This window comes from Lissotriton helveticus, chromosome 12 (assembly GCF_964261635.1).
Source record: "Lissotriton helveticus chromosome 12, aLisHel1.1, whole genome shotgun sequence".
In the NCBI taxonomy this organism is placed as follows: domain Eukaryota; kingdom Metazoa; phylum Chordata; class Amphibia; order Caudata; family Salamandridae; genus Lissotriton; species Lissotriton helveticus.
Genome location: NC_136073.1, coordinates 282,786,935 through 282,801,794, shown reverse-complemented (window position 1 = coordinate 282,801,794; position 14,860 = coordinate 282,786,935). Strand labels below are relative to the sequence as shown.

The window sequence follows — 14,860 nt, the reverse complement described above, 5'->3', positions numbered from 1 at the left end:
ATTAGCAAATCAAAGTCTGTTCTAATTTTATCTCTATCACAACATTGTCCCCTTGCGTAATCAGCATAACTCTGGAGAGTCGTGCCCAAGGTTGAGCTTTAAAACATACTGCAAAATTGTGTTCAATGCATGTCCTTGAGTACAGTTATATATATGGTGTGTTGCATAACCAATTGTTCTTTTTTCTGCATGAGTAAAAATACTTTTACACACTTGCTTTTAATAATTTGTTCATGTACATGATCCATCTTTACTTTCTTTGGTTGACCAATGTAAAAGCATAGTAAATTTCTACTTACGTAAGAGAGTCCAGTAATGTTATCCCCGTCACTTTCTCTATTCCTTCGGTGAAGGGAGCCATCCTTTTTGGAAACACGTACTCCATTGTTTGTGGACATGTTCCATTAACAATTGAAAAGATTAGTGATCGGTGTTTCTAAAATAAGGAAAGAACATATTTGAAAAATACATTTTGCAAAGTATTATAAATAGAACAGTACATTAGTACATGGGCAAGGCCCAAATTTAGAGTTTCATGGACAAGGTAGGTGAACAGGGTGCTCTGCCACAAACTTGAGGGAGTACCAAACTCTCGGTATTGTAAGTCAGACGGACTGCACCCGCCTGCAAGGGGATGTCTTGAGGTCCATATAGCCCCCTTTCACCCCTCCAGAGGCTGGCATCAGGCAGCACACTGACAGTGCACCACCTTTTTGTGGTACACTTTCAGTGCACCGCCTGACAGCTTCTTTGCTTTTGCGCCCACATCCATAATTTGGAGCAGGAGCAGAGGTAAAGAGATTCCCTCATTTGCATGGGGCCATGTCCCCATGCAAATGAGGGAATGCCCTATTAAGGTAGCACTGGTGCTACATGTGCACCAGCACTATCTGTATTACAGATGGGGCAGTACAAACCCCTGTAACCCCTTCTGCAATACCAAAGTATCCCATGGGTGCACAAAGTAGGCTCACATGCATATTGCCCCCCAGGCATTTTCTGTAACACAGCCCCTGTTGGTAATAGGCAGAACAATTAAAATAACAGCCCCACCCTCAGGGAAAAACACTCTCTGGGTGTGTGGGTTATTAGTTATTTTTTCCTTAAAAGTAAACTCCCACTTAGAGAGTTTGTTTTTGAAAGGCAAAGAGTTTGGTGGACAGTCATCAAAACCAATTGCAACTACCAACTTCCTGTGACCCCCGAGAGATAACCGCAGAGTGTGTTTTCGAAATATGACGGTGCTCTGTCCATCAGGGTGGTTAAAAAAATGTCCTCCACCGTCCTGAAGGACAGAGTAAATACAGCCTTACTGTAAATCAAGCCCTACGTATAAACAAAGGGGATTTTTTTCATCTGTTGGGTACAGAATTACATCACAGAGAAAGAACAAAAAACTGTATGCCATCAGTCACATGCAGAGCTCAATGCTTAGGAAACAGACTTTACTAGGTGCTAAATCTAAATTATGCCCGTTAAAAGCTTGTTGAGCGACTAAAGACATATTCTATTTTCCAACTCTCCTGGAGGCTTGATACTTGAGTCTTTTAGGTGCACAGGCTCATAGCCACTGCTCAGGGTGACACAAAGTGACAACCAGTAAATTGTTATTTTTGTCACAGTGTATGTTTACCTGTGATGGTAACAAAGAACAGAGAACGCATTGTAACATTATTCGTGCAAAAATGCAAGGAAAGTTCACAGAACTAGCAGGACCATATGGAATGCCAATTTACTGTACCTGAGATTTTTAAGTGGCAACTTTCATATTTATGTTATGCATTGAGTCAAAGAGTGTTTTGCGGGGGTGCTCTCGCATAATCAATTATCGCTCCAAATTATCCTGGAATACGTCAAGAAAACAGCACTCACAGGGGCAGGTTCATAAGGTTTATTATTCGAACCCTAGGCACAGACGCATTTCGACAACAGACTTCCTCAATGTTTGCCGGGAAACGCCATAACCACCATGTTCAAATACCTCATTCACCTCCCATTCCTATAGTAACAACATAAACATAGGGCTTTCCGTATTAGGATGGTGTGTGGACCCTGCTATCTGTCCCGCCATCTTAAAACTATTTACGGGTACAATGTATCCCAGGCGAGCACACCAAATAAATGCAAAACAAATGTTTAAACATAATCAAGGAGTAATCCCTGAGCACACACTGGGTAAAGGATGATTATCATACCCCAGATGGATATTTCACTTCCCAATGTGATACTATAGGTGCTGGTTGAAATACATCATATAGTTAATACAATCATGGTGTACGCGTAGAATCATGCTAACCTCCGCCCGTATCCAAAGTAGGGCTAGCCAATCAATTTCAAAAGAGGTCAAATAACCCCATTAATTACAACCTGAGAGGGCATTTCTTTCTACACATGTTGTCCACTAATATCTAGCCCTAGATGGCACATTATTATGTAAGTACCAGAATAGGACAATACATCAATAAAAGTACAGTGGTTTAGCAGCAAAGGGAGAGGTGTTGGCCTAACGGCTAAGGCGCTCCACCTCGGACCTGGGGATCTGGGTTCGAGTCTCGGTAACGACGCCAAAAAACCCCTGTGATTCTGGGCAAATCACTTAATCTCCCCGTGCCTAAAATGAAAGTGTGTCCTCATGTAACGTAACTGGTGCTATGTAAAGCACTCTGATAACTGATTCGGTTCGGTTCTAGTTCGCGCTATATAAAAAAAACTCTGCAGAAAGTACCAACTCAAAAATGTTTCAAAATTTCAGATTCTAGTTAAGAAATACTCATGTCATTCATTGCAATAGAAAATTGGAAGATACTTTCAGAGACAAATCAAGAAGCACTAAAGATCCTTATCATCATGATGAACCTGTGAATAGAGCCGAATATTCAGTCATCTAGCCAATTCTTCACTACTGTTTAATCCCAGGGGAGCCTTTGTTTGGAGATCAATGATGTTGCAGGGTTCTAACCGTCTGAGAACTACCAACTTTATCCCCTCCCTGTGGATTGGCTGAAACATGGTCTATACAGTAGTAACTCAGGAGATCTCTGTTGCGTTGGTGCTTAAGTTTAAAGTGACGAGCAACAGGATAGGCTTCATCACCATTGGTTATCGCCCGCATATGTTCCAGGATCTGGATTTTAGTTGGATAGATCGTGCTGCCTATGTATTTAAGGCCGCAGGGACATATCAGGCAATATACCGTGTAGGGTGTCGTGCAAGTAAGGAATTTTCTTTTTCTTTTAGGCTCATCTGTTGCCGGGGTATTATAAGACAGAACCATATTACTTCCTTTGCAAGCTTTACATTTCCCACATGGGAAAAACCCATTCAGCATCGGTTTACCTGTCTCCATCGTTGGTGACTATGGACCAAATCATTCCTTAAGGACCTAGCCCTCTTAAAGGTCACTAAGGTGTTAGTTGGAAGATCACTCCCTATCACTGTATCAGATAAAAGTGTGTTGCAATTTTTTCTCAAGATCTTCCGGCATTCTCAGAATAAGTAATTATAAATCTAAATTTGTCCTAATTTCTGGAGATTTTCTTAGGGACTTGAACAAATTCCTTCTTGCTTACTTGTAGCAATTCCACTATTTTCAAAGAGTTGGCTCGAGTAAAAGCTTTGTCAAGGACAGTATGGCTATAGCCTCTCACGCTAAAGCAGGACATACTGTTCTTGGCAGCTAGTTGGAATTCTAAATCACCGGAACAACTCCTCCTAAGTCTTAACAGCTCCCCATAGGTGATACTGTCAATCAAGTTTATTGGATGGCAACTTGAGGCATGGAGAGCCAAGTTCCCTGTTGTGGATTTCCTGTGGAACTTAGTGCATAGGTTCCCTTTGTTCACATATACGGTGAAGTCCAAATAATTAACAGATGAGGAACTCACTTCCCCAATGAATTCCAAATTGACCTAATTCTAGTTAAGTTCCTCAATATATGTGTATGCTGTCTCAGGTGGCCCTCTCCAGATAATAAACAGGTCCACGATGTAACAATGCTAGGTGACAATCCTTTCTGTCCATGCTCTCATGGAAGTGGCCCAGGCCACCTGCTCCTCCCACCAGCCCACAAATACATTTGCTTAGCTGGGGGCAAAGCAGGTGCTCATGGCCTTTCCTGAGAACTGTCTATACAATTTATTCTGGAAGAGGAATATATTATTCATGAGACAAAATTTGATAAACTTTACCAATCGCATGTTATGTTCCAAGAATTTCAAAGAATGATTGTCCAGGAAATATTTGACTGCCCTTAAAACATCACTGTGTGTGATGCAGGTATAAAAATGAGTTATGTCCAGTACAATTAGTTGCCAACCATCTTCCCAATGTATTTCATTTAGACGACCCAGGAAATCCTTAGTGTCTTGAATGTACGACCCGAGTTCCTCTACATGTTGTGCCAGGAAATAGTCAATATATATTGACACATGTTCTGTCAGGCTCCCTAGTGATGCCACGATGGGTCTTCCAGGTGGATTCAATTGGTCCTTATGTACTTTTGGGAGGTGGTAGAACGTGGGGATCATCGAGTTCAGACACCTAAGAAATAAGAATTCATCGAGATCAAGCATATCCCTCTTATGCCAGTCGGATATCAAGATGTGATAGTTAGTAATGCTCTGAAGATATTCTTTTTCTTTAATTTTCACATTGCACTTGGTCTCCGATAGCTGCCGATTTGCTTCTTCACTGTAGTATTTCCACCCTTATCAGAGGGTTTGCATATGATGTTCGCATCCTGACTGAGTTCCTACAATGCCACTTGTTGTTGCTTGGAAAAATTCTTGGTCTTGGCCGGTAGATATTTTTTTACCTTCCAGAGGCGCATGAGATCTTAAATACATCTATGGTGTCTGATGGCATCTGAGGAAGAATTTGGGTAGTAGGTCTGAAAGGACTATGTCCCCCGCATTGTGTGACATCCGCCACCGCCACTTGCTGAGTAATGCCCATCAGTGTCACAGGAGTATTAGACCCTCCGTCATCTGTCCTCAAGTTTTCCAGGACAGCAAGGGTGCTGAGGTTCTTGTCAGTTAAGGCATCTGTTACCTATATAGCTTGACTTGTCTTCTTTGGCTTTGTAGTAGACGGTTTCATTTTAAAATACTTGTGAAGTTTGAGTTTGCGGGTAAACTTAAAAAGATCAATACGGGTCTGAGTATATTCAATGGTCTTAGGTTGACTGAAGGATAAGCCCAATTTCAGAACCGATTCCTCTGTAGTCGACAGACGCTTGTCAGTCAGGTTGATAATAGTTAGATTCTCCTTTTGCTCTACTTCCTTTTGTTGTATGCTCTCCTGCTGTGCGTGACTGGTTGGAGCGATTGCTTACAGCGGCTCCTTCCCCCACTACAGCAAAGTCCTGAAGCAAATAAAAGCAACCCCTTGCTTTTATTCTTTTCCGGGTGGCTTGGTTGGTATTTTACCAATTCAAAACTGTAATACTGTGCCTGGAGTCGTAAAAGGCTTTTGCCATTTTACAGCTTGGCATGGATTGCACCATGCTAGTCCTATGCTTAAAAACTTTGATAGAAAAGCAGACCTTTGAGGTGAGCTGACATTGTGAAAGGGTGTGTGAGTGGGTCTGTGATTGGGAGTGGGAGTGTGTGACTGGGACTGTGAGCAGGTGTGTGAGTATTTATGTGGATCTGTGAGTAGGAGTGTCTGTGTGGATCTGTGAGTGGGTGTGTGAGTGTATCTGTGAATGTGTGAGTGTGTGGATCTGTGACTGTGTGACTGGGTCTGTGAGTGGGGGTGTGAGTGTCTGTGTGGATCTGTCAGTGGGTCAATGAGTGTGAGTGGGTGTGTGAGTGTCTATGTGAGTAGGTGTGTTGGTTTGTGAGTGTGTGAATGTGTGTGTTGGTCTGTCAGTGGGTCTGTGAGTGCCTCAGAGGGTCAATGGCTGGGTGTGTTAGTATTTGAGTGGGACTGTGAGTGGGTGTGTTGGTCTGTGAGTGTGTTAATGCATGTGTGGGTCTGTCCGTTGGACTGTGAGTGCATTTGTGGGTCTGTGACAAAGTGTGTGAGTGTGTGAGTGGGACTGTGATTAGGCGTGTGTGAGTCTGTGAGCAGGTGTGTGAGTATCTGTGTGGGTCTGTGAGTGTACATGTGAGAGTCTATGTGTGTGAGTGGACCAGTGGGTAGGTGTGTGAGTGACTGTGTAGGTCTGTAAGTGGGTGGGTGAGTGTCTGTGTGTCTCAGAGTGGGTGTGTGAGTGCCATTGCAGGTCTGCGAGTGGGTCTGTGAGTGTGTTATTGGTTCTGTGAGTGAAAGTGTCTGTGTGGATTTGTCAGTGGTGTGTGTCAGTGTGTGTGGGTCTGTGAGTGGGTGTGTGAGCATCTGTGTGTGTCTGTCAGTTGGTGTGTTAGTGACTGTTGGTCTGTGAGTAGGTTGTGAGTATATGAGTGGGACTGTGAGTGAGTATATGAGTAGGTCTGTAAGTGGGTTTGTGAGTGTCTGTATGGGTCTGTGCGTAGGTATGTAAGTGTTTCTGTAGATCTTTCACTGGGTCTGTGTGTATGTTAGTCGGTCTCTGAGGAGGTATGTGAGTCTGTGAGTGGGTCTCTCAGTAGGTGTGTTAGCACCTGTGTGGGACTATGAGTGGATGTTTGAGTGTCTGTGTGGATCTGTGTGTGGGTCTATGAGTGAGTGAGTAGGTGTGTGTGTGTCTGTGGCTGAGTATGACAATGCATGTGTACGTCTATCAGTGGCTGTGTGAGTGTCTCTGTGGGTCTGTGAATGGGTGTGTGAGTGCGTGAGTGATACTGTGAGCGGGTGTGTGTAGGTCTGTGAGTGGGTGTGTGAATGTCTGTGTGGTTCTGCAACTGTGTATGTGAGTGTCTGTGCAGATCAGTGAGTGGGCCTGTGATTGTTTGACTGGGTCTGTGAGTATGTATGTAAGTGCCTATGTGGGTCTGTGAGTGTATGTATGAGTGGCTTTGTGGATCTGTGAGTGGGGCTGTGAGTGTGTGAGTGCGTCTGTGAGTGAGTGCATGAGTGGGTCTGTGAGTAGGTGTGTGAGTGCCTGTGTGGGTCTGTAAGTAGGTGTGTAAGTGTTTGTGTGGGTCTTTGAGTGGGTGTGTGATTGCCTGTGTGGGTCTGTGAGTATGTGATTTTGTGAGTGGGTCTGTCGGTAGGTGTGTGAGCACCTGTGTAGGTCTGTGAGTGAGTGTGTGAGTTTCTATGTGGGTCTCTGACAGGGTGTGTGAGTGCCTGTGTGGGTCTTTAAGTAGATCTGTGAGTATGTATTGTTTTAAGTTACAGCAAGACTTGTGGATCAGCCGAGGATCCACACAGGGCCTCATTGAGGACCACAGCAGATCCACGATTTCCCGCACCTCTGGAAAAAAATAATTTAAGGCAATTTCTTCACCTTTATGGGTCCCATTGTGACCCCCCCTATAATACACCCATGGGGTCAGGGTACATCTACCCTGAACCCAACAATTAGTTTACACATTACATTTTAGCCCCCATGACCTGGCTCTGATCGATAAAATGGCAACCACAACTTTCCCATCATGGTACGGCCAGCCAATCACCAGAATACTGTTGGTGCGTGGATTCATACATCTTACTCAGTGGAGCCATGAAGGATCTGCGTCTCTAGATATCTATATTTCTTTTTCTTTTAAAAACTGTAGAACTACTGAACGGATTCACACCAAATGACAAAAAGGGCTCTTTCTGGACCAAGAGCTTTCTTTTTGCCAAATTTCGTATCATTCTGTCCAGCGGTTGAGGTTCTATGGGAAATTGCATGTGAATAGCAAATATTATTTTACACCCCTCCCCCCCTTTTTCTCTGATCCCCCTTTGATTATCATTCTGAAACTTTCCATGGAGAACTAGACAATGCAGTATACTTTTTTGGGACATTTTCATGAAGATTCGTCAAACAGCGTCAAAGTTATTAGGAAAACATAAAACGCTTTTCCTATTGAAACTAGGTCCTTACTATAATGACCTACCTATTCACTGAAATAACCAAAGGTTACAGGGAAGTTAAAGTTAAGCTCAGATTTCACTCGTACAAAACCATTGAAATTCATCAGTTATAGTTACCTGAGATAGCTCTAATTTACGCCCCGCAATGCACTGCTTATGACCTCACATATTACATCACTTGTGAAATTGTCAGTGACATCCCTGATTACAGCACTGATTACATCTCAAATGACATCACTAATGACATCACTCACAGAAAGAACCACTCACATATCTACTCATGCCCCCATACAACCTCTCAGACATCCACTTGCACACCCACACATCCACTCATACAACTACTCACTGACCTATGCAGCCACTCACACCCCAACTCACTCACCCATGCAGCTACTAACAGAGCAACTCACTCACCAATAGTGCCACTTGCACATCCATTGCCTCATCCACAAACCAATTACATACTCATTCACACATCAATACAAGCACTCACACACCCACTCACTTACCTTTATAGCCACTCACACAGATACCTGGTACTGTGCAAAACAGCCACTCACACATCCACTCACATACCCATACACCCACTCAAATAGCCACTCACTTACCTATACACCCACTTACACATTCAGCGACTAGCCCATCCAGCCATTCACACAGCCACTCAGTTGACCCCACTCAGCCACTCATACACACACTCACCCATAGAGCCACTCACACAACCACTCACCCACCCATACAAACACTCATACACCCACTCACTCAACAATATATCCACTCACACAGTCACTCACTCACCCATACAGCTGTTCACATACCCACTTACTCACACATACAATCACTCACACACCCATACAGCCATTCAGCCACCCATTCCTACACTGATACAAACACAGAATCACTCCGATGACATATATTAGAAACAACATCACTCCTTAGCAGCACAACAAATAGTATTTTAACTGATGAAGTAGCTTATTTATATCTTTAAGTCTCAGAAATGTTTTCAAAACACTTACACTAACTGGATGATGTAATCAGTGATGTCATCAGTGATGCCATTAGATATATAAAGACAGGCAGACAGACAGACAGACAGGCAGGCAGACAGACGGATAGATAGATAGATGGATAGATGGATAGATGGATAGATAGATAGATAGATAGATAGATAGATAGATAGATAGATAGATAGATAGATAGATAGATGGATAGATGGATAGATGGATAGATGGATAGATGGATAGATAGACAGATAGACAGATAGACAGATAGATAGATATGTTTTTTTATGGAAAGTGCTCCTCGGTCCAAAATGAGAGTATATTTTCTACTAGTTTATACTCAGCCATGTGAGTATAATGTCTGATATTCTGAGTAAAACGTACTTCTGGAAGCAGTTTGTCAGTAGATTTCATAGTGCTCTACTATAGCTTCACCACAGTGTTCTAAGGAACAACTAATGTGCTAACATTCTGTATTTATGAGAGACATCTGCATAAGTACTGCATCCTGTTTCCACATGTGTTTACTCAGCCTACTCATTTTCTCAGTCAGGTACATAGTTCTGTTTTGGTAGACACAACAATTATATTTAGTTACAGAAAAGACAACAGTTATGTGCTAAGACATTAACTTATGTTTAAATAAAACCCAGAACTTCATTGAAAAACAAGTGTTAAAGGGATGTTATAGTTAAGTTTAGGAAAGAGACACACGCTAGAGTAAAAAAAACAAATCCACTGGAATACGTTAGTTACGGTTTAGTGAACTAACTATAACTTGGCCCCCATTATGCACTTCTTGTGACCTCACATATAACATTTCTCAGGACATATTAAATTACATAAGTGATGTCATCATTCATGACATCTCCGTCATGGTCTCCAGTCAGATCCGGCATCCAATTCACATAAGAACATGAACTTAGTGCCAAGGGCAGGAGCCTGAACCCAAACCTCAGGATGCATTTAACCTCTATTGCACACAGTTTTCAGCCTTAGCTAGGATAAGTACGCCACAGGTTCTAGCTTGTGGCCAGGGTCTACACTCATTCTTCTACAAACACCAACTCTACACAGACTGTGCAAAGGTACAGTGGAGATTGTCTGCAATGCCTGGTGTCACACCAGACCCTGCATCCAACAGACAATAAGAATTGGGTGGTGGGATTGCCATTTGTCCAGAACCTCCGCCCCACCCTCCTCCATATATGGCTAACACCCTCTGTGTATGGCCTTTGGTCATGCACATTAGAAGGACAGTTTGCATAGCTGAAGATCGTTCTGTGTAATTAGACCTTCAAGAGTTATTATAGTACTTAAATAATCAGATAAACATTTTTCAAAAAAAGGTATTCAGAATGTTTGTCTTCTTTTAAAAAATGGTTGATAATTGTGAACAAGGCAAGATTGTGCCCACACCATGCTGTTTGGTTCACTTTACAATACATTGATTTAGGCAATTGCTCCAGAGTGCAGATACCGCTATTGCAAAGAGGTGGTGAGGAAATGACAGGTTTGTTGAGTGGAACAGAGGATTTCTATTGGATTTCCAAGCCTACATCGATTTTACGCAAGCCGACATACCACTGACCTGAGGATAAAATATTTTGGCTAGGATGCCCCCATCTCTAATGTGCCAAATTAATGTGAAGTTTCTGAGCTTCTCTGCATTTGACAGTTGAGGATTTAAGAATGAGTTAACAGCATGGTTGTCTCTTCGGGAGAAGTGCCCTCAACGTTGTGAGTAGCTCTACTGTTTGAACTGGAACACATACACAGTAGAGATCTTTTTCAGTATAACCAGCCTGTTGTGAGATATTGATTCAGGGAGGTTGCACAATAGTACTTCAGGGATTAGTATCGTGATGAGTAGTATTACTAAAGAAAGATAGGAAGCAGCACAATATTGTTCAAAGAAACACAAATGCTTCAAAAGTGAATTAAATTAATAATACTGTGGGTATTAATCATCAAATAAGACTCTGCCAAAAGCTAGAAAGACTCGATCTGTTGTCAGGAATAGAAATGACAGAATGATGGGTGAACAGCCGGCTACAAAACAATTTAGCGGTGCCAGAGGGCCACAAGGATTCAGAATTTTGATGAATGAGGTCCTAACCCCTATTGTTGGGGGAATTAACATAGTACTATGCTCTGGCATCAGCACAAATGTGACACATTTTAGTGAAATAAACTTTCATTGAAAAAGAATAAATAGTGAAAGAAATTAAGAACCTACAAAATGAGTTAACAAAACAAGAAAACAGGGAGGAATTCTACAATAGTATGAGGAGCTGACAGGCAAAAATAGGACAATAAAAAGAAAACAGACAGACAGGCAGACAGGCAGACAGGCAGACAGACAGATAGACCGATAGACAGATAGACAGATAGATAGATAGATAGATAGATAGATAGATAGATAGATAGATAGATAGATAGATAGATAGATAGATAGATAGATAGATAGATAGATAGATAGATAGATAGATAGATAGATTGATATATAGATAGATAGATAGATAGATAGATAGATAGATAGATAGATAGATAGATAGATAGATAGATAGATAGATAGATAGATAGATAGATAGATAGATAGATAGATAGATAGATAGATAGATAGATAGATGGATAGATAGATAGATAGATGGATGGATGGATGGATGGATGGATGGATGGATGGATGGATGGATGGATGGATGGATGGATGGATGGATGGATGGATGGATGGATGGATGGATGGATGGATGGATGGATGGATGGATGGATGGATGGATGGATGGGATGCATGGATGGATGGATGGATGGATGGATGGATGGATAGATAGATAGATAGATAGATAGATAGATAGATAGATAGATAGATAGATAGATAGATAGATAGATAGATAGATAGATAGATAGATAGATAGATAGATAGATAGATAGATAGATAGATAGATAGATAGATAGATAGATAGATAGATAGATAGATAGATAGATAGATAGATAGATAGATAGATAAGATAGATAGATATGTTTTTTTATGGAAAGTGCTCCTCGGTCCAAAATGAGAGTATATTTTCTACTAGTTTATACTATCTTCCTCAGCCATGTGAGAATAATGTCTGATATTCTGAGTAAAACGTACTTCTAGAAGCAGTTTGTCAGTAGATTTCTTAGTGCTCTACTATAGCTTCACCACAGTGTTTTAATGAACAACTAAAGGGCTAACATTCTGTATTTATGAGAGACATCTGCATAAGTACTGCATCCTGTTTCCACATGTGTTTACTCAGTCTACTCATTTTCTCAGTCAGGTACATAGTACTGTTTTGGTAGACAAAAAAATTATATTTAGTTACAGAAAAGACAACGGTTATGTGCTAAGACATGAACTTATGTTTAAATAAAACCCAGAACTTCATTGAAAAACAAGTGTTAAAGGGATGTTATAGTTAAGTATAGGAAAGAGACACACGCTAGAGTAAAAAAAACAAATCCACTGAAATACGTTAGTTACGGTTTAGTGAACTAACTATAACTTGGCCTCCATTATGCACTGCTTATGACCTCAAATATTACATTTCTCAGGACATATTAAATTACATAAGTGATGTCATCATTCATGACATCTCCGTCATGGCCTCCAGTCAGACCCGGCATCCAATTCACATAAGAACATGAACTTAGTGCCAAGGGCAAGAGCCTGAACCCAAACCTCAGGATGCATTTAACCTCTACTGCACACAGTTTTCAGCCTTAGCTAGGATAAGTACGCCACAGGTTCTAGCTTGTGGCCAGGGTCTACACTCATCCCTCTACAAACACCAACTATACACAGACTGTGCAAAGGTACAGTGGAGATTTTCTGCAATGCCTGGTTTCACACCAGACCCTGCACCCAACATACAATAAGAGTTGGGTGGTGGGCTTGCCATTTGTCCAGAAACTCTGCCCCACCCTCCTCCATATATGGCTAACACCCTCTGTGTATGGCCTTTGGTCATGCACATCAGAAGGACAATTTGCATAGCTGAAGATCGTTCTGTGTATATAGACCTTCAAGAGTTAGTATAGTACTTAAATAATCAGATAAACATTTTTCAAAAAAAGGTATTCAGAATGTTTGACTTCTTTTAAAAAAATGGTTGATAATTGTGAACAAGGCACGATTGTGTCCACACCATGCTGATTTGGTTCACTTTACAATAAATTGATTTAGGCAATTGCTCCAGAGTGCAGATACTGCAATTGCAAAGAAGTGATGACGAAATGACAGGTTTGTTGAGTGGAACAGATGATTTCTATTGCATTTTCAAGCCTACATCGATTTTCCGCAAGCCGACATACCACTGACCTGAGGATAAAATGTTTTGGCTAGGATGCCCCCATCTCTAATGTGCCAAATTAATCTGAGGTTTCTGAGCTTCTCTGGATTTGACAGTTGAGGATTTAAGAATGAGTTAACAGCATGGTTGTCTCTACGGGAGAAGTCCCCTCAACGTTGTGAGTAGCTCTACTGTTTGAACTGGAACACATACACAGGAGAGATCTTTTTCAGTATAACCAGCCTGTTGTGAGGTATTGATTCAGGGAGGTTGCACAATAGTACTTCAGGGATTAGTATCGTGATGAGTAGTATTACTAAAGAAAGGTAGGAAGCAGCATAATATTGTTCAAAGGAACAAAAATGCTTCAAAAGTGAATGAAATGAATAATACTGTGGGTATTAATCATCAAGTAAGACTCTGCCAAAGGCTAGGAACCCTCGATCTGTTGTCAAGAATAGAAATGACAGAATGATGGGTGAACAGCTTGCTACAAAACAATTTAGCGGTGCCAGAGGGCCACAAGGAGTCAGAATTTTGATGAATGAGGTCCTAACCCCTATTGTTGGGGGAATTAACATAGTACTATGCTGTGGCATCAGCACAAATGTGACACATTTTAGTGAAATAAACTATCATTGAAAAATAATAAATAGTGAAAGAAATTAAGAACCTACAAAATGAGTTAACAAAACAAGAAAACAGGGAGGAATTCTACAATAGTATGAGGAGCTGACAGGCAAAAATAGGACAATAAAAAGAAAACGGACAGACAGACAGACAGGCAGATAAACAGAGAGAGATAGATGGATGGATGGATGGATGGATGAATAGATAGATAGATAGATAGATAGATAGATAGATAGATAGATAGATAGATAGATAGATAGATAGATAGATAGATAGATAGATAGATAGATAGATAGATAGATAGATAGATAGATAGATAGATAGATAGATAGATAGAAAGCTATGTTTTTTTACGGAAAGTGCTCCTCGGTCCAAAATGAGAGTATATTTTCTACTACTTTATTATATCTTCCTCAGCCATGTGAGAATAATGTCTGATATTCTGAGTAAAACGTACTTCTAGAAGCAGTTTGTCAGTAGATTTCATAGTGCTCTACTATAGCTTCACCACAGTGTTCTAATGAACAACTAAAGTGCTAACATTCTGTATTTATGAGAGACATCTGCATAAGTACTGCATCCTGTTTCCAAGTGTGTTTACTCAGCCTACTCATTTTCTCAGTCAGGTAAATAGTACTGTTTTGGTAGACAAAAAATTATATTTAGTTACAGAAAAGAACGGTTATGTGCTAAGACATTAACTTATGTTTAAATAAAACCCAGAACTTCATTGAAAAACAAGTGTTAAAGGTATGTTGTAGTTAAGTATAGGAAAGAGACACACGCTAGAGTAAAAAAAACAAATCCACTGAAATGGGTTAGTTACGGTTTAGTAAACTAACTATTACTTGGCCCCCATTATGCACTGCTTATAACCTCACATATTACATTTCTCAGGACATATTAAATCACATAATTGATGTCATCATTCATGACATCTCCGTCATGGCCTCCAGTCAGACCCGG

General features: G+C 41.0%; 1 protein-coding gene across 2 annotated transcripts in view; it reads right to left on the bottom strand.

Moving 5' to 3' along the window:
- The window catches only part of ABCC12 (ATP binding cassette subfamily C member 12), a 1,077,363-nt gene that overhangs the window by 712,186 nt on the left and 350,317 nt on the right, over positions 1 to 14,860 (bottom strand). For both annotated transcript variants that reach the window (XM_078670535.1, XM_078670536.1), the window contains exon 2: positions 300 to 436. In XM_078670535.1, coding sequence (XP_078526661.1) covers positions 300 to 398 — 99 coding nt within the window. In that variant the 5' untranslated portion in view covers positions 399 to 436. The remainder of the gene's footprint in view (positions 1 to 299; positions 437 to 14,860) is intronic.